The 18,518-nt window shown below is 34.6% G+C and overlaps 1 protein-coding gene across 3 annotated transcripts in view; it reads right to left on the bottom strand.

Moving 5' to 3' along the window:
- The window catches only part of RPS6KA3 (ribosomal protein S6 kinase A3), a 76,208-nt gene continuing 57,690 nt past the window's right edge, over window positions 1–18,518 (bottom strand). For all 3 annotated transcript variants that reach the window (XM_061453243.1, XM_061453245.1, XM_061453242.1), the window contains exons 15-22: window positions 17,133–17,258; window positions 15,304–15,393; window positions 11,180–11,338; window positions 8,723–8,884; window positions 8,450–8,526; window positions 7,297–7,414; window positions 5,265–5,405; window positions 1–4,086 (exon numbers count right to left, since the gene is read on the bottom strand). In XM_061453243.1, coding sequence (XP_061309227.1) covers window positions 3,964–4,086; window positions 5,265–5,405; window positions 7,297–7,414; window positions 8,450–8,526; window positions 8,723–8,884; window positions 11,180–11,338; window positions 15,304–15,393; window positions 17,133–17,258 — 996 coding nt within the window. In that variant the 3' untranslated portion in view covers window positions 1–3,963. The remainder of the gene's footprint in view (window positions 4,087–5,264; window positions 5,406–7,296; window positions 7,415–8,449; window positions 8,527–8,722; window positions 8,885–11,179; window positions 11,339–15,303; window positions 15,394–17,132; window positions 17,259–18,518) is intronic.

The following is an 18,518-nucleotide window of genomic DNA, read 5'->3' on the forward strand; positions in this document are numbered from 1 at the left end:
TTTAAGATGTTTGAAAGTTTATTCATAGTAGAAATTTCAATTTCTTTTGAAGACTACAAAACCTGCCATTAGACAGGAATACAAGCAATGATACCTTTCCAGAACTGTTCATAGTTACATCTGGAACAGTTCTAATTACACATTAATAGCATGATTGGAACATTTCCTAGATCAGACTCTGAATAAAACAATCATTTAAAGTATTCAGTACATTTTTTTTTCTTTCACTAGCATTTCAGTTCTATGACAGCAGTGCCAAGCATCTAAGAGATGCTGTTGTAATAGTCTTCAACAAGGTCCTGGAACAGTACCTCAGACTCACGTACATGCCATGCTGAGAAAACTAGTATAAAGAATGATTGTATAGAATTGTAGAAAAATATTTTATCTGTGAATTTGTCATTTTTTAAAAATGTTTTAAGTAGACCCCCCCCAACTAGGTTGCAAAATAATTACATCCCCCATAAGTACACCTTCCCTTTGATTAGGTCAAGAGTATCAAGATAAAGCTAATCATTTACATCATTTTCATAAGTGAAAATTCATCTATTAACCATTGCCACTTACTAAGGGCCAGCATACTTTGAGTCCTTTCCTTCCAATAATAGAAAAACACAACTTTAGTTGGTACATCACATTTACAAAAGCAACACACACACAAAAAAGTCCCAGACACGTAAATCTATTTTCTTACGCCCTTGCCTCTTTAGAAAAAAGTTTTAAATATTCTCTTGAAAAACTCCTTAGAAGTTTCATTCACCATTATAGTGACTATGAATAAAGAACTTTGCCCTTACTGGATATAGATGGCATTTATTGAGTATTGCAACTATACTCCTCCCTCTGTTCTCTCATGCTCCCAAGCACAGTTAAGTGGTAATTTCACATTATGCAAACCATGGCCTGTATACAGAAAATTCACCTGTATCTGCAGTTCTCCTCTTTTATTCTCCATGACTTTGTAGCCTAGAGTTACTTGTTATGCTTTGCAGACCAAGCAGCAGCCCAGCAATGAAGTTATGCAGTGTGTCATATGTACTCACATTCTAATAGAAAGGTGCTGGGATCTGAGGCAGCACTATGTGGATTTCTTTGTATCTACCAACTGTGGCTACAAAATGAGAAAAATAAACGTGAAGTTGTAAGCATGGATCCAAAGCAGGTGGTAAGGTACACAAAATTACCATGTAATTCTAGCCTGTAAAACATACCTCCTGCATACATGGGCCATTTAGATCTTGGTTTAGAAAGTAACTTCAAACTGTAGTGGATCTAGACTTCAACATACTGATTTAGCATGTGCTAAACTGCCCTGTTTTATTAGCATTTTAAATGATCACTCTATATTGCTTTACACACAACACAGTAGCAACATCTGTAAAGTCTAAATTAACAGCTCACTTGAGAATGCAGATATGTAAAATGTAGGAGTTAACTTTGCTTCACTATCTGGCTAATGACCAGTGAGCTCAAGGGCCACAAAATATGGCTAAAATAAAACTCCTGAAAGTACTTTCATATTACTCTAACACGGATATTGCCAATAGTAAAGCAGCTTAACACTTCCTCCTTTTGGTCTGTTCTTTGCCAGGCAGCTATATATACACACCGAGAACACAGGAGAAATTCCTTCCTGAACGAAAATGCTATTATTGACACTAGCGATTACTGCTATCCCTTCATTTCAACAGCATCAGTTTTAAATCTCCTTTGTTGACTAGATACCACAATCTTTAGACTAACACATTTAAAAGCCACTCCAGAAGGTATGGTTTCTAGGTTTTGAGAAGCCTGACTTACTGATTGCTTGCAGAGCTGAAAATACATTTTCTGAAAGAAAAGGATTTACTGAATTCCTCTGGAGCTGCAGCCAGCATCAAACAAAAAAAGAAACAACAAATGGCCTTTTTCTGCCTTTAGTGAAAGATGCTTCTTGAAAGAGGGGTAGATGCATCTCTACAACTCAAGGGAACTTCAGTGTCAGAGCACTAAGTAAGGGAAAAATGCTAATTGCTTGCAAGAGCTCTGTGTTCAGATTTCTAAGATGTATGGAAATTTAAGAATTCTTGTTCATAAAACCAATTCTTTACACAATTGATTAAATATTTAACAAATTCTTAAGGGCAACAGAAGCGGGATCCCTTCCCCAAGGAACTCGGAAAAACCTGTAGCAGAAGGAACACTCTTGCATTCATATAGATCAAATCTGTGATATCATAAGGGTGATTCTCCCTTTCAGTAAACCTCTGATGATTTCAGGGAAACTAGCAAATTAATCACCACAAAAAAATTTAATATCCCTAAATCAAGAAAATGCCTTCTTAGGCAGAACACAAAATTGCACCTTTTAGTTTTTAAATTGTATTATTCACTGAGCTGTTCATCCAGATCCATTATTTATTAAAGCTGGAATTCCCAACAGCCATTTTCATATCTGGAATGAGTTGATGCAGTGGATCATTTTGGGGGAGTGGGACACTGACTGAATCCAAACACATTCCAGTGCATGTTCTCATGTGGGCAATTTGATTTTTCAAGACTAGCTGTCAAAAAACACCTTTAATTACTTAAGACACCGAGAGGCCAAGAGTATTAGAAGTTTATATTAGTACTGAAAATTAGTCTTTCACAATCGTTACAAACTTGCTTCCACCTGGGGAAAAGGGAAGCACTCACTCTGAAGAGTTTTGTCTTATCTTACTGGGACAATACTATTTTCATGATAAATTACAATGACCCTTTTCTAGCCCCTGACTGATCTGGATGACTCTCCTCTCATTTTGCTTTGGATGTCAATAACAATTATCGGAAAATAACTGACAGAACATCAGATCCATCAGTTTTGCAACTGCAGTGAATGCAGTTTAAACCTGCTTTTTGCAGGCTTCTGCTTATTAACAGACAATATGTTTTGCTTTATCTTCAATGTAGCCTTTCTTCTATAATGCCAACAGTCACTGAACAAATCCTTTGCATCTTAAACAAAAGTCACAGAATAGAGATAAAATATTAACAATGGATTATAAGAATAAACAATATAGAAATGTCCTCTATCAGAAAGGATTTAGCTATGATTCCTGAGTCCAGAGATTAGATCAAAGAGAATAAAAGGGAGAGTATGGGGAACAAAAGACAAGAATTATCTTTTCTCTGGGTTATATTACCTATTGTATATATACTATGGTGAAAGATTCACTGTTTTAAGTTTTGAATACTATAAACAGCATCCTGATTTTTATAACATGACATGCAGTGTCAAAAACATGGAAATGTAGAGAAGACAGACATGGAGAAATACGTATTCATAGTATTACATTCAATAGCTGTTTAACAGTCAGGCTTCTTTTAGAGCTGTCCTACAATACTGATTAATCCAGCTGAACTGTTTAATCAGACTTAATTGTCAAAATGATTAATAATATCTAAGTAAAACAAGGCATGTATACATTAAAGAAAACAGCACAGAAACATACTGCTTGTGAACTGTTTACAAAAACATACAAAATGTTGGATGGCACAAAGTATATAGTGCTAATATAAAGAGATTGTTTAAGCTAAGTGCTTAACATAAACTGTCCATCTCTACCTGTAACAAAGAATATTTTAGGGGGCAAAAAATATTCCTTATAAAAATAATGCTATGTGGTGCAGAGTGCTTTATTCAGTGTATTTTTTACAGAGGTGGCATTCATGATTCTTCTGGTTTATTCAATCGTGAACTTGATCATTTTCATTGTGTTTCCACTTGTCACTCCATTTGAAGCTCCAGTAAGATCAGTAACTTGCTGTCAACAGTTTAAAGCGAGAGTAGATGAAAGCAATAGCAGCAGCAGGAGCAGCAGCATTATAGGTACCAGCTGGGACAGAGTGTGCTTGCAGGTATCTGTCAGATATATGCTACCTGTCGCCATGATTTGTGCTATCATCTTATGCCATGGTACCAAGTATCTGTTTGAGGTCACTTCACAGGGCTGTTGAGGTAATTTTTTTTATACCTCTCCTCTGAGCAAGAGTAGAACGGCCAACTGGCTCCAAAACTGGTGACTGATTGCGATTCAAAGCAGAGTAAGTTGCAGCCATTGCACCCTGTGGGGCAGAGGGGGAAAAAAACCAAGAAGAGTATGTTGTGACTGATGCACACACTCGAGATCACACAGTGCTAACAGCCAGAGTTTCTGAATGAGTTTTAAATTCCAGTCTACCTTCATCTACAACATAAACATACCACTGCAATACTCAAATACCAGCAGTGTTAGGAGTGAGTGTTTGTTAGGGTAGTAAATAGTTTTCACATCAATTTAAAGCAATTTTACCTTGCTTAAAAAGTCAAACCCAGAAGGTATAAATTGCTAAATTAAATTCTGCTCCTATGCTTTGTGAGATAGTTGGGGAATGAAATCCCATCAGTAGATGCTATCTCTGCTTATCACTTACATAATCATTTCCATTTTCAACACAATATTTAAAAAATTCAACCACATCATTCAGCACATGAAGATAAAAAAAAAAAGAAAAAGCTAGGAAGTTGTAAGCTGTGGGATCAGAACTTCCCTCTTTCCACTTGTGTTTCTGGATGCTAGAAATTTCTAATAGCTGACTCAGAGTGTTAATTATATTCTTCAGATCCCTTTTATGTTGCACGACAGATTCTTGGATGTAGGACTGAAGGCAGGGTGGAATATAGAGAAATAGAATTCAGTCATTTTTTATTTTTCTGCTTGTTTAAAGTGAAAAAAGTTTATCAGGATAAAAACCAGATTGTGTTTCAGAGTGCAGAGCAGTACAATACCATATTAATTAACTCTGCCTTTTTTGACTTTTGAGCTTATACTGTGATCACGAAGTATTTTCTTTTAGCCACTGACAATTAACCTCCTCTGAAGCTGTAAAATTAATCAAACTGTATTTCAGCCCCCCTATTGTCATCTGACAACATTTTCACTACCAGAAAAACAGTTTCTTCTGTGCTGGTTGTTAAGGCAATTAAGCCTCCCAGTATAAGTCCAATAAATTTCAAACCTAAGAAAATTAAAGTCTTTCAAATGTATTACTTGTTTTTTGCTTGGATTCTGGCCCCCCCGAGTGGATTCTTATGAAATCCTATTAGATATTACAAGTTCACTTTATGGCTTATTGCAACTCTGAGTCATAACTTTTAAATAGTATTTAGAAAAAACACACGCTACCATAACCTTTTTTTTTTTTTAATCCTTTTGTTTACACTTACTGTGGCTAGACAGCAAGCTGAACAAATACGTACTTACCTTCACTAAATGGGGAGCATCCTGCCTGTTCAGCTGGTATTGAGGCAACTGGTCACAGTGAACTATCCAGGGGTGACTAACAACTTGGGCTGCAGTCAACCTTTGATGTGGGTCAACATGAAGCATTTTTGAAACAAGGTCCTGTTAAATGATATACAAAGAGTCAACGCAAACAATAGTAAAACTTAATCTCTAAACCAGATCATAGTTCAAAACAGAAGATTTCATTGGTATAAAAAAAAAACATTCATAATGTCAGCTTGAAATGCTGAAAAGCTGCCTGGCAATGTTAACATTTTCTCTTTTAATTACATGACTTAATGTGGTAACACACAGAAAAGTATCCAGTTAAGTAAGGCAAAATACATAAACATCAAAATATGCACACTGGGCTAGAATAGAGGCCCCACTATATCAGTATTTCATTTTTAACAATAACAAACAACAGATATGTGGGAAATCAATATGGGAAAAAGAACGGTGAAGAAAATAATGATGATCCTTTCCTTTCCATGACTTCCCAGTGTGTAGTAAGCTTTCATCCTGTGAAAGCTGACAGTTGAATTTTAGTATTCCTGCTGGCCATATATGTAAGGTCTTGTTTGTCTGTCACATCACTCAGTTCTGCTGAGATGAAACACTATATTCTATTTACTCTCTTTACATGCAAGTGGCTCTCAACATCTGAGGAGATACACCCTTTTGTTTTGGTACATCATTTTCTACCACCTTTTGAACTTATATTTTATCCTTTTGAACTTAGATTAGTAAGAAGTTGAAAACAAATTTATACAGCAGCATAATATTTTATAGCTGTCTTTAGATGTCAGTCAGTAAGGGTAAAGCATAAATAATATTTCTATATTAAGTAATTAGCTGTACCGAAACACAGTTGACTAAATCTGGATCTAAGTTAATTTCAGTTACATTAGCAATACTGGACACTTTCATATAAAATGCTCTTGTAATTCAAATAAGAATCTGAACACAAAAAATATTATTAAAAAGGAATCTAAGGTTTCTTTCTTTTCATAGCTGGTAAGTTTTTGGTTCATTCTAGACTCCCAAGTACAACTGAATAGAATGGCCCTGAAGGAAGAAAAAGGTGATGCTAACAGGTTAGTGTAGACATGTTATTCTAACAGGTTGACTTGTCCAATCAAACGAATTACATGATTTGTGGGAAAATGATTGAATTGTGTGAACAGAACATTAGAAATCACATCACAAATCAAGTAGCAAGAAAGAGCACAACATATGTAAACAATTTTGTAGGATCTTTAGGACTTTACTGCCCCTTCACAAAAGGGGAATAAAGGATATTGCACACTTCAGTTTAGAGTCAATTTGATGTAAAAAACGTACTCCTCCCCCTCAAAAAAATTGTTTTAAATTTTTACTTCACACAAATGCAATAGAAAGAAAATATAATACTTCATTGGATGGTTTTTCTTCCTCTTTTTTGGGTGGTGTGTTTTTTTTTGTTTTGTTTTGTTACAAACAAACATCCTTATGACATCCTTAAGGACTAAAAGTTCCTACTTAAAAGGATAAGCTGCTCAAATCCTAACGAAAGAGTATGAGATAAACTGTTCTGGATAACTCTGAAGAACTGACCCAACAGAAAAATGTGAAAAACTATTTATTTTTCTAACCTGAATCAGTGGAGCACATGGTAATTATAATAATTTTTTCATTATCCTGATTTAGATTATCTATAAAATTTTTGAATGTCATGCTTCCACTTGTGTTTTAATTACAGCATTTCTCATCATGGGTGATTGTGCAAATGCTGATAAAATACACTGTATTTCAAGGAAGAGCTGTTAACTGCTATAGTATAAGGCACACCTGTTTTAATTCCTACATGCAAGGAGGGACTGTTGAAATGTGAAAGGATCATAAACAGCAAACAAACTTCTATTATCAGTATTTTTACCCAATCATGAGTGATACAACATATACATTATAAGCAACATGTTACACTGCAACCCATTTCTCACCCGACAAAGGACAAAGCAAATATACTTGCCTTAGCTGTTTCTGAAACGGTATTCCAATAACCGCCACTGAGAGAGAACTTTCCACTACCTATTCGGGCCAAAATCTCCTCTGGGGTATCATCAGGACCATTTGCAAAAGGAGTGTAGCTATTTAAACAAACAATTTCAGTGTTAACAACTTCCATAACCTGGACCTGTATAGTTGGTATCAATGATCATAATATTGAGTGAGTTCAACATAAATACATTCCAAAGATAGTCAAATAGCTGTAAAAAAGTTATTCTTAACATATGAAAATGCATAGCACTGACAACAGATCTGTTCTTACTGCATGCATTCCCTCTATATCTGGTATGAAAAACAGATTTTTTCTCTTATAGCAGTCCAAGTACTGGTAGTTCCTGAATTACAGAAAGTATTCTTTAAGCCTTCACATTTTAGGGAAGTAATAAAACAAGCTGTTATAAAATTAAATATGAAGACACTATATGAGGAGGCTGAAAAAGAATAAATACTGCTTTGATAATAGAGGAAGGTGCAGCAATTTTCTTTGCTCTACTATAAGCATTCTTGCTGCTGCTGCCACTGCCAGAATACCAATAACTAAAAAATGATGAAATTAACTCTCAACCAAAGTGGCAATCTGAATAATCCATCATAAAAAGATAATCTATTTGGCTGGTGCAATATCTTTTGAACTTGTGGAACTATACTTGAATTTATTCTTCATCTTATAATATTAATTTCTGTTGCATATATAAATGCATTTATTGCGTTTATTATATCCTAACTGCCTCAGTTCAAACTATCCAGTGGCTGGATTTTGCACACAATCATGCTTCCATGCATTGCAATTATATTTGCAACATGTATTTCAACATATATGCTGCTTAATCAGCTAAATTTCATATGAAAAAATCAGTTCTTACTCCTAAATCACCACAAAACAGAAATTAAACCCCTAAAATAGATGAGACATGAGAAGCCAGGAATTTTTCACATCAGCCTCTGCAAATTTGGCTTCTACTAGAGACAAAGCATATGCTACCCCTACTGAAGCCAAAGCCCAGATTAATCAGTAGCTTGATAGAAACATCTTCAACAGTGTGCCTACATTTATTATTCTTTTTGTTTATATTGATTTGCTATTCTACAGCAAAGTAAACTAAAATTACCCTTACCCAGTCAGCATGGTATAAAGTAGAACTCCGAGGCTCCATATGTCACATGCAGCATCATAACCTTGCCTCTTTAAAACCTGAGGGAGACAAATATCTTTTTTCTGAAGTGAAAAATGCTTAAAAATGCTTAGATTATGCCACAAATAGTGAGATTTCAAATTGTTAATATTTACAAAGTGACTTTACTTGTTACACAAGAATGACGCAAACATCTAACTAGCAAAAAAACACTATCAAAATAAACCAAGGCATGTAAGCTATCCTGGTATTTACCTCTGGTGCGACAAAATTTGCTGTGTAACATGGAGTCATCAGAAGACCATTTTCTGCTCGCAGTTGTTTTGCAAAGCCAAAATCACAAATTCTAATTGATTCTGGATTACCAGATTCATCGACATAAAGAATATTACTAGGCTTGAGGTCTCTATGAACAACCTAAAAAAAAATAAAAGAAACCACTAAATACAATCAACTAAAAAGATGAAAGGTTTTGTAATTCTCAATTTTGCTACCTCATTTCAAATCAGCAATCACTTTCCGATTTTCAGCTTCTAATATCAGCTACAGTATTCTGATGCTCTTTGGTGTCTAGAGTACTACAGTTCTAACTTGGAAACTAATTATAAAGCCCCATGCAGACATCCCACTTTTCCCTAATTTATTTGTACATATGATTCCAAATGTCTAGTTCTAGTGGGTGAATATATATATTTCTTACTTTAACGTGCATACCTACAAGGTTCTTTAAATCAGAACCTTTGACTAGTAGGAACTTTTGGAGTCATGGACGTCTGGAGCTGCTCATGTGCCACTGTGCTGCATAACCACATGCTAGTTGCTGTTGGAGTAACCCTCTGTATTCCGTTCTCTTCATTGAGATAATCTGAAGTAATCTCAGTGCAAACACTTAAGACCTAATTAAGGATGAATTTTAATGCAGTTCTGCCAAAAAAAAAACCAAAATAGCAAAAAGGTATTCTCCTAAGGAACTGGCATGTCAAAAAAACCCCAAACCATAGCGGTTTCCAAATGGCTATTTTGTAGAGGATTAAGATGTAAAATGCTTGACAAAAACTGTAGAAGTTGCCAAAGTTCTGGCAGGATTAATCGGATGTTATTTGAAACAGTGTTATAGCAAGCCTTCATAAAACCTGGAATTCACAAGGACAGTCTCTGAAATCAGATGACCTGTTACATTTTCTTCACAAGACAAATTAGCCTAAAGCCTCTGTAGTCTTTGCTATCTGGAAAGAAAGGGGTATATAGTGTAGACAGTAGAGTCGATCTAAACGTCTTACTTAAAATATTTAAACAGACCTGCTGTGAAAGCCTTTATCTTCCTGACTGTCCTATGTATTTGATTAATATTAAACTACAGCTTTTGCAGGCTTACATTTGAATGCAAAAGATAGTGGTGAAATATTTCAAGAAGGTAATCACATTAGAACAAGAAGATAACCCAAACCTCCTGCGAATGATGTGCAGAATCAGAAGCTCTATGCACACTTCCAGAAAGCTAGCAGGGTTTGAAAAAAGTAAGTCCAAGACCAAGAAGTAAAAGACTGCAGAGGGTCTGCAGACTGTAAGGCCATTTAATACACTAAGCGTCTTTAGTAAAGGCTTTTTCAGCATGCAGATACTTTGCAATTCTCAGATTTAACAAACAAATACTTAAACGAATGGAAATAAGCATCTTATAAACTGAAACATAAAAATGATATTAAAGAATTTGAGTTGGGTAGATGTTAAGGGAAACATCCTGACTTGAGATGTCAGTGTATGACAGAACTGGCTCCTGATAGCCCTCTTTTTTTTTGCATTTAGATAGATTAGAATTCTTTTTCTCCAAGTAATAAATGAAATAAATGAAAACAAATTAAATCCTTTACTGCTCTAAGAGGCAGAAGAAAAAACCCAGTTTTATTCTTGTTGGCAGTTTTAATTTATTTATTTTTTAATAGATCCTAAAAAGGGTACAAAGGAAGAGGTATGGTAGGCAACAGAAATAGCAGCGCTGGGGATCTGGCAGACTGTTTCTAGAACCAGTCTGCTTGAGTTGTTGAGTTGCAGAGTCTTGATCAAATTCAGACACTAACTCCTAAGCAACCAGAATGTTCATGGCAAGGAATAAAGAAAATACGTTCCTGTACTATTTTCCCACAGGTAAATTTTGAAAAGATATCAGTATAATCGAAACAATCTGACATTTTGAAATAACATTTTATTTTAGATCAAAGAGGAGAGCAAACCAATATGCAGGATATTTCAGTTATTTTTTATCATAATGTTTTTGATTAGCAGACTCAATCATCTACCAGCATGCAGAAATATTCTGCTCCAAGATGTGATAGATGAAAAATAAATTTTCAAGGTATATTGCAGGATGGGGTTGGAATTACATCAGGTCCCATGGCTAAGCAACAGAACTGGTCCTAGCACTTCTTCCTGGCTAACTTCCTCTCATATCCTCTCTATTATTAATTATATGCATATTCCACAGAACTGCTGACAGACTGCATGAAGGACAACAGAAATAGCTGCATCATCTCCATTACCTGGAAATCTTCACATGATGAGGGATGTTTTGATTTCAACACAAATTCCTGCTGCAGTGTAATTACTTACAAAAAATTACTTAGTTACCACACAGAAGAACATATCAAGGGATGAGCTTATTCGTCTGAAAGAGTATTAACACCTCTAAGCATTGTGTCCAAGATGAGAACTTACCCCTTGTGCATGGAGATATTCAACTGTTTTTGTTATTGTGAACAGAACAGCACTAGCTTCTCGTTCTGAGAAAAATTTTTGCCTAAGAATTTTATCCAGCAGTTCTCCTCCTTTCATAAGTTCTGTTACTACATATACATATTTTCCATCATCATACACCTGCAAAAAGTACATAACGGTTAAACTTCAAAATATTTATTCTCTGCTGTCTTCTTATGGAATGCACAGAGATAGTGCAGGTGCATCCACAAGCTGTTTTCTTTAATTATATTTCTCACTCCCCATGCTTTCCAAACATTGCTCATCTTCAGAAATGAACACACAACCTTCTACAAAAAGGTAGCACAGTAAGGAAACAACAAAAATACTGGCTTGTAAATATTAAAAGAAATAAAACCCCCAGATTAATAACATGTAGATTTCCCTACAGTTTTACTGAGACATACTGAACTAGATATGGAAGAAACTAAAAAGTAGTAATAAATGAAAACTAGTTTAATTAAGGAAAAACCATAGCTAATTCTAGGAGCAATTATTGCACAAATTTACAAATATGAACAGAGATCATTTCAACTGAAAAGTCAGACAAGAAAAAAAACAACCAAAAACCAAACCCAAGAACCCAAACCCCAAAATACTAAGTTCACCTCAAACAGCCTCTATGGACACTGAAGTTAATGTATACAAAGTTGCTCTGAAAAAACCCTACAATTTATACATTACTCTACACATAAAGCATATAGCAAGGTCTAAAATTAATAAAATATGTATATTTTAGCCCCTTTAGTTATGGAAAATGGCTTAAATTGCTTGGCTTTTATCTTTCAGGGAAACAGTAATTGAGAATTATATATATTGTCACCAGGGGGCACTACAGACTGAACTATACCAACCAAAACATGTTTTAAGATATACCAAAGCACTTCATTTCAGTTGGACTTTCTTGGAGTTTTAACTTAATCCAGAAAGTAGTTCCTGCTTTAGTGAAAACTTTTACAGACAGTGTTCCCTATTATTATTTCAGCCTATTTTTTATGATGATGTTGCAATTGTTCTCTTCAATAATACATGTGAAATAAAAACTAGTTAGTTTAAGTAGAAACAATTATCCGAGTTGTAGTAAGTAAAACTAGGGATATCAGCTAAATTACAAAAAAATAAAAAAGGAAAAAACCCAAAGAGAGTTTCATCCCAATTTCTATGTCTTAAGCTACCTGGGAAATACAGGCTTCTAAAGTTCTAAGCTTAGAAGGATTTATTTTCTTACCAAATAAAAAAGAAGAACACTAAAGAAATAAATTCCGTACGCTTTACAATTCTATAGGTTTATGATGCATTTGGTTGCTATTTTATCTGCTACTCCTTGCTGGTCCTACCTGCCTGCCAAAAACCAAACACCAACCAACAAACCATCCCCAAAACCCTACAAACTCCAAACAAAAACCAAACGCACCCCAAACAAACCACTCCCTTTGCTCTGATTTCTCTAATGGCATTATCAATTTAGTTATTTGCAGTTTATAGATACTTTTGAAGTTTGCTTCACAGTTAGGTGCACAGTATTATGCTGAGATCATAAATGTGATGCTAGCTTTTAAAAGTAATTCCTGGCACATGCCAAAGATCAGTCAGTATGTGTTCTCTACCAGGCAAACTGGAAGAAACTATGGTGAGGAACAGATGTAGGCATATAAACAAAACATAATGTAATGGAGAAAGAAAACATGTTTTTTGCAAAATGAAGTAAGATTTCCCATAGATATTAGGCATTTTGAACTCATAAAGTACGCAGGCAAGGAGATAAGATATTGTATTCAGGTTTCTAAAATGTTTCTGGAAATTTACTTCAGCCAGTACTTTAAATAACTTTAAAAAAGGACAAAAGTTCTTCTACAGAACAGTAACTAATAGGTATAAAAGCGTGAAATACATATAATGGTCTGGCACAGGAAATTTCTAGGTAATGGTTTGTTGGAAGCTGTGTGATTCTTCCGTTCTTACACCGTTTCCAAGGCATCCACTAATGGCCACTGTCAGGAGCAGGATATTGGATAAGAAGGACATCTGATTTAGCACAATATAGGTCCTTTTTTTGTTTATGTAGCGTGTAACTGAAAAAGACCACCGGTAACAATCAGAAGGAAAAACCCCAGAGGACTGCAGGAAGAATTTGGGCTTTTGAATATCCATTGTTTCTATCCAAACACCTTCAGAATTAAGTTACATAAAAAGAGGAAGCAAGAACGAAAATTTCCATCCTAAATTAAAATATTACTGCATTTATTTTTTGAATACAAGAAAAGAAGATATTTCTTGCAGAATTGTAATTTCCAAAGACATCCACTTAAATGCTGAAACGTTTTCATTTTGTATTTCAAAATAGAAAGACTGAAAATTTGTTATGGAATTGAATGAAAAATTGAGTCAAATCGACTGGGAAATACAGGCTACATTATTTGTGTAATAATACACAGTGATCTTGATGGGTTTGAGGCCTGAAAGCCAAGTGCTTTATATTCTTTCCTATGAAATTGTAATAGCACATCACTGTATTGTGGGATATACAAGCAATCTGCCCCATGCATCTACATTAGAACAATGAAAACTTCAAACAAACAATGTCAAATTCTTACACTAGTGAATATTACACAACTTTCTATTGCATATGAATCCTATATCTCTTTCCTTACACTGGGCGTACTTCCATAAACCCTGCTTGGGAAACTGCAGACTTAAGGCTTTTTTATTTTGTAGTTTCCTTTTGCTATTTATTTATTACTGTTGGCATGAATGCAAGATAGCTGCTGCTGGAAGATAACTGATGATGAAGAATTAATTACAGATTAAAATAATTCAGCATGTGTGACAACTTTTCAAGGCTGCCTGGGTTTCTCTGAGTGTAAAATATTCATAATGCTGAAGTTCAAGTAAGTACTCACATTCGTTATGTTTGTCTTCCTGCTTAAATGACGTAAACTCTATTATGAATTGAAGTAACACATAAACCTAGCAAGCAGCACTAAAAGCAAAGTAAATGCTGAGGCAAGTTCCCTGTTAGCACAGTTGCTATCAGGCAGCTTTACTGTCCAACCATGTGAAGCAGAACAAACAGGAAGTGGGATTATAATTATGGTATCTAGCTTGCAATAACCCATGCTCCATGGTGGGATCCCTTGTATATCTGACTTACTCTCTCAAGAAAGGGACAAACCACATGATACTGGTAAGGTGAAGGCAGGAGAAGAACTTTAGGCATAGTTCTTGAGTACTCATCTCCACAGTATTTATGACTTCAAGATATCTGAGAATCTTACCTCAGCTGAGCTCAGCTTCCTGGAAATTGTTAGCTGTTTTGCCTGAAGTTAGATTTTGGGGACCAGAACACTTTGTGTGCAGTCATTAAGCACATGCCTGTTTAATTTTTAATCCTATTTAATTCATAATCAACAAAAGAAAGACAATTTTCTTTTTTCTGTTTGATCATCAGAATCTACTGTTCACTATGAAAAACCTCTTCCAATTTAGATTATTCTTTGCTTTTTATGATCAAAGTGTTCTCATGGTCAAGCAATACCAAAAGAAAAAAAAAAAATCATATAAATAATCTTCGTAGAAAGATCAGATAAAGGTACAGAAAAGTGTTGACCATGAAAAGACTTTGTCCACTACAGAGTAATACTAGTTACTGTCCATGAAAACTACTTTGGGTATTGTGCTAATAAGTGAGTCCTCAGTTATATAACTTTATATAAGTTTAAAATTGCTTTTGACTAATTAAATAGAAATAGATACACAGTTAACTAAGCAAACAAAACTAACTTTGTTGTTCCTTTAAAAATATAGCCAACATTACATGAATTATTTCTGTCCTGGGATTTACAAAGGATAAATTACTTGACTGTTTAGGATTACACTGTATCAAAATATGAGCATCTTTAAAAGATGACAACGAGACACCTCAGTGAAAAAATTGGATTTTGCTGAATAAATTGCATTAGGACTTGTTTTATTTTTAAATACTGAAACCCATGCAATAAATCTAAAATGTAGTTAGTAATTTCTCAAATTAGAAAGTGATATGCAATTATAATATACTAAAGGATGTCTTTTATCACACAACTTACATCTTTCAGGGTTATAATATTTGGATGCTGTCCATAGCGCAGCAGGATTTCAATTTCTTCTGTTGGATCTCTTTTACTCTTGTCAATAATCTGTAGGAGCAAATAGATACATAGGCATAATTATTTTTGTGAATATTACATATTGTAACACTTTGGTGTGCTTATTAGCATAAACAGATAAACAGTATTTATTGTTGGTAAAGGGCATGGATTATAACCAAAACAAAGTTTGTTAAATTGTAACAGCAAGGCAAAGCAAAAGATGTTGGAAAAACATGGAAAAATCTCTCATCTGAAGACAGTTTTGGAGGATAAGTGATCTAATCCCTCACACTGTGATAAATAATGCGAGGCTGTTCAGTAGGTAAGACTTAAGTTCCTAACGTGACATGAGTTACTGGTTTGATGATGCTAATGAACTGATTTTTAAAAAAAGTTAATCTCAAAGTAATGTTTAGTGCAGGAAAGACAAAGCAGGAGAGTAATGGAACCAACAATAAAAAGGAAAAAATCCTGAGGGTTAATTCAGATTAGCATTAAATTATAAGTTCATTTGAACCTCTGGATGCTAGCTGTTGGGCTCTGAAGTTCTCCCTGTGCAAACAAGCAAAATACTATTTTGTCCTACTTAAAAAGCATTCTTGACTCTTTCCTCTCCTTCTGAACTGTAGAATTTTCTCTAACATATTCTCCATCTCCGTCTAACCTCCTTCTTCCTCTCGATATCCTTAAGCCCTTACTGCTACCGTACTATCCCAACACATTGGCCACTGATCACCTTATTCTTCTTTCACGATTCCTTGAGGGGAAAAAAGCCATAAAGACAACAGAAAAGCGAGACAATGTTCATAATAAATGTTATGGAATGTTAAGGAATTAATAGCTATGCAAGTGCTTTCTTCCAGTTTCAAGAAATTACTTTGAATTGCAGCAAAAAAGTAAAATGTGTTCCTGGTCAGAACCAAAGGCAAGTATGTAACTACCAAACTGAAACTGGAGCGTTTCCAGTAGACAATCCATACAGGGATATAGCAATACATACTTAAGTTTTCATCCCATTTTACATATTTAAATAGTAAACAGTTTACACCTCAAAGAGAACTACCTCAGGGCATGGGATTTAAATATTTTTCCTTTTTTTTCTCGCCGCCACCCCCCCACCCCAAGTCTACTAATCTATACACCTGCTTTCCTAAGTAACCATTCAACTCTACAGTGTTACACATAAAGACAAAAACCTTGGAATTCCACTTCGTGGACCTCCACCAATTTCAATTAAGAATTGAATGCCTTCAAAGTAGTCCTAAAAAGCCTGACAGTATAACATTAAAGCAACATTAAAAACTACCAAAGACAAAATGTTAAAGCTTATTCTCAAAGGTATACCAGACTTTAGCACTGTTATGAACTCCTAGCTACCTGAATGTACTTTGGAAGCAATAAAACCACACGTAGCTATATTTAAATAAAAGTAATCAATTACACATTTAAAGAATTATGAAGTCATACAGATTTTTCATGTTTCCTTCTAAAAGCAGTCATGTAACTCCCACCAGTTTTACCGCACTTACACAGGTATTTCGAAGACTGAAGATTGCTTTCCACCACCTAAATCAGCATATAGATAACAAAACACACAGCAATTCTATAAAATATATAAATTTTCATATCTGGTTGATAGTATATTCAGTGAATATTCTATCTGATTGATTAGTATAATTCACATTTGCATCTGAATTTTTTATCATTAAAAAAATCTTATTTGCTATGTTCTTAATGGCAAATAAATTAATGATACCCCACAGTGTATTTTATTACAAAGTAATTACCTTTACAGCATATTCCATGTTTGAAGCTTTATGAATACATCTCTTGCAGATAGAGTAAGACCCAACTCCAATATCTTCCTTTACTTCATATCCATCAGTAAACTGAATGCTGTTCCTGTGCAGCTGCTACCAAAATAACATTATCAAATGATGAATATTCTAAATATATAACTGAACTTTATATTAAAAATAAGTTTCTGAATTCCTACTGAATTGCACTGAATTTTAAACTGATGGCTATACTAGGTCAAAATGGTCTAAACAACCACTACCTTCTATTTGATATTAGTATGAGAAATGATATATTAGACATGTATAGAATCATAGAATGTTTAGTGCTGGAAAGGACCTTAAGATCATCTAGTTCCAACCACCCTGCCACGGAAAAGGATGCTTCACACTAAACCATGCTCAAGGCTCTGTCCAATCTGGCCTTGAATGAATCTCCAAAACAAAGGAGATCAGAAGACTACATGATAAAGTAATGGTAAAAAAGCATCACTATTTCTATTATCTGAATAGATGAATGCCAGCTGGAAAATTCAGACATACTGAATAGAATCAGATTAACTGGAAATTGAACGGAATGGCAGTCAGAAATCCTTTCACAGAAATAAAAAGCTGAAAGAAGGACAAGTGTTCACTCTTGTAAGGGAAGTAAATGGTGTTCTAGTATAACGAGTTTGTGCAAAGGATGCAAAGCATTTACAGGAAACTATCTGGATATCCTGCAGCACAGAAAAGAGGAAACAGGAGTGAGGAAGCAGTAGAAGGGCACAGAGGAAAGCCAGCAGAGAAAGAGACCTTTACAAGAGAAGGAAACCATATAGAAATTGAATTTGATCCACAAAACTATGTGGGAAAGAAGGAATAAAAAAAAGCTTGCAGAAACTTTAGCAAGACTTCAGGTCCAAATGTCCTTCTGATGTGGATACCAAATCAGGCAGCTTCTTTAGAATAAGAAAGGATCTAAAACCCCTTGAAATGTAATGGTTTACTACACACGGAACAGGTAATATGTACAAACAAGCATGCTACAAATACTCTAGACATAATGAGAGGATTAAAAAAATAGGATAGTTATGGTCCAAATAATAATATTTTTTAATTTTCTCAGGCATTTTCAAAATATCCTTGCAGTAAAGGATAGAAATAAACCCATTCATGTGGTATTTTTATTCCTACCTATACACCAATAAGTTTTCAATACAATTTATATCACCAGTTGCTTTTCACAACTCAGTCTTCCTTGGTAATTAGAATTATTAAAAGCAGAAAGAGGAGGTAGAAATACAGGTTTTGTAAAGGTCTTCCAGTTTTCTTTCCTGTATGTTCATCTGTTTTTTCCATGCTGATTGTATACTCTCTAGTCTAAAATGACCTCAG

The sequence above is a fragment of the Pezoporus flaviventris genome, unplaced genomic scaffold (assembly GCF_033815535.1).
Source record: "Pezoporus flaviventris isolate CSIRO_AGI_PZ_B2104156 unplaced genomic scaffold, CSIRO_AGI_Pfla_v1 ptg000015l, whole genome shotgun sequence".
Taxonomy (NCBI): domain Eukaryota; kingdom Metazoa; phylum Chordata; class Aves; order Psittaciformes; family Psittacidae; genus Pezoporus; species Pezoporus flaviventris.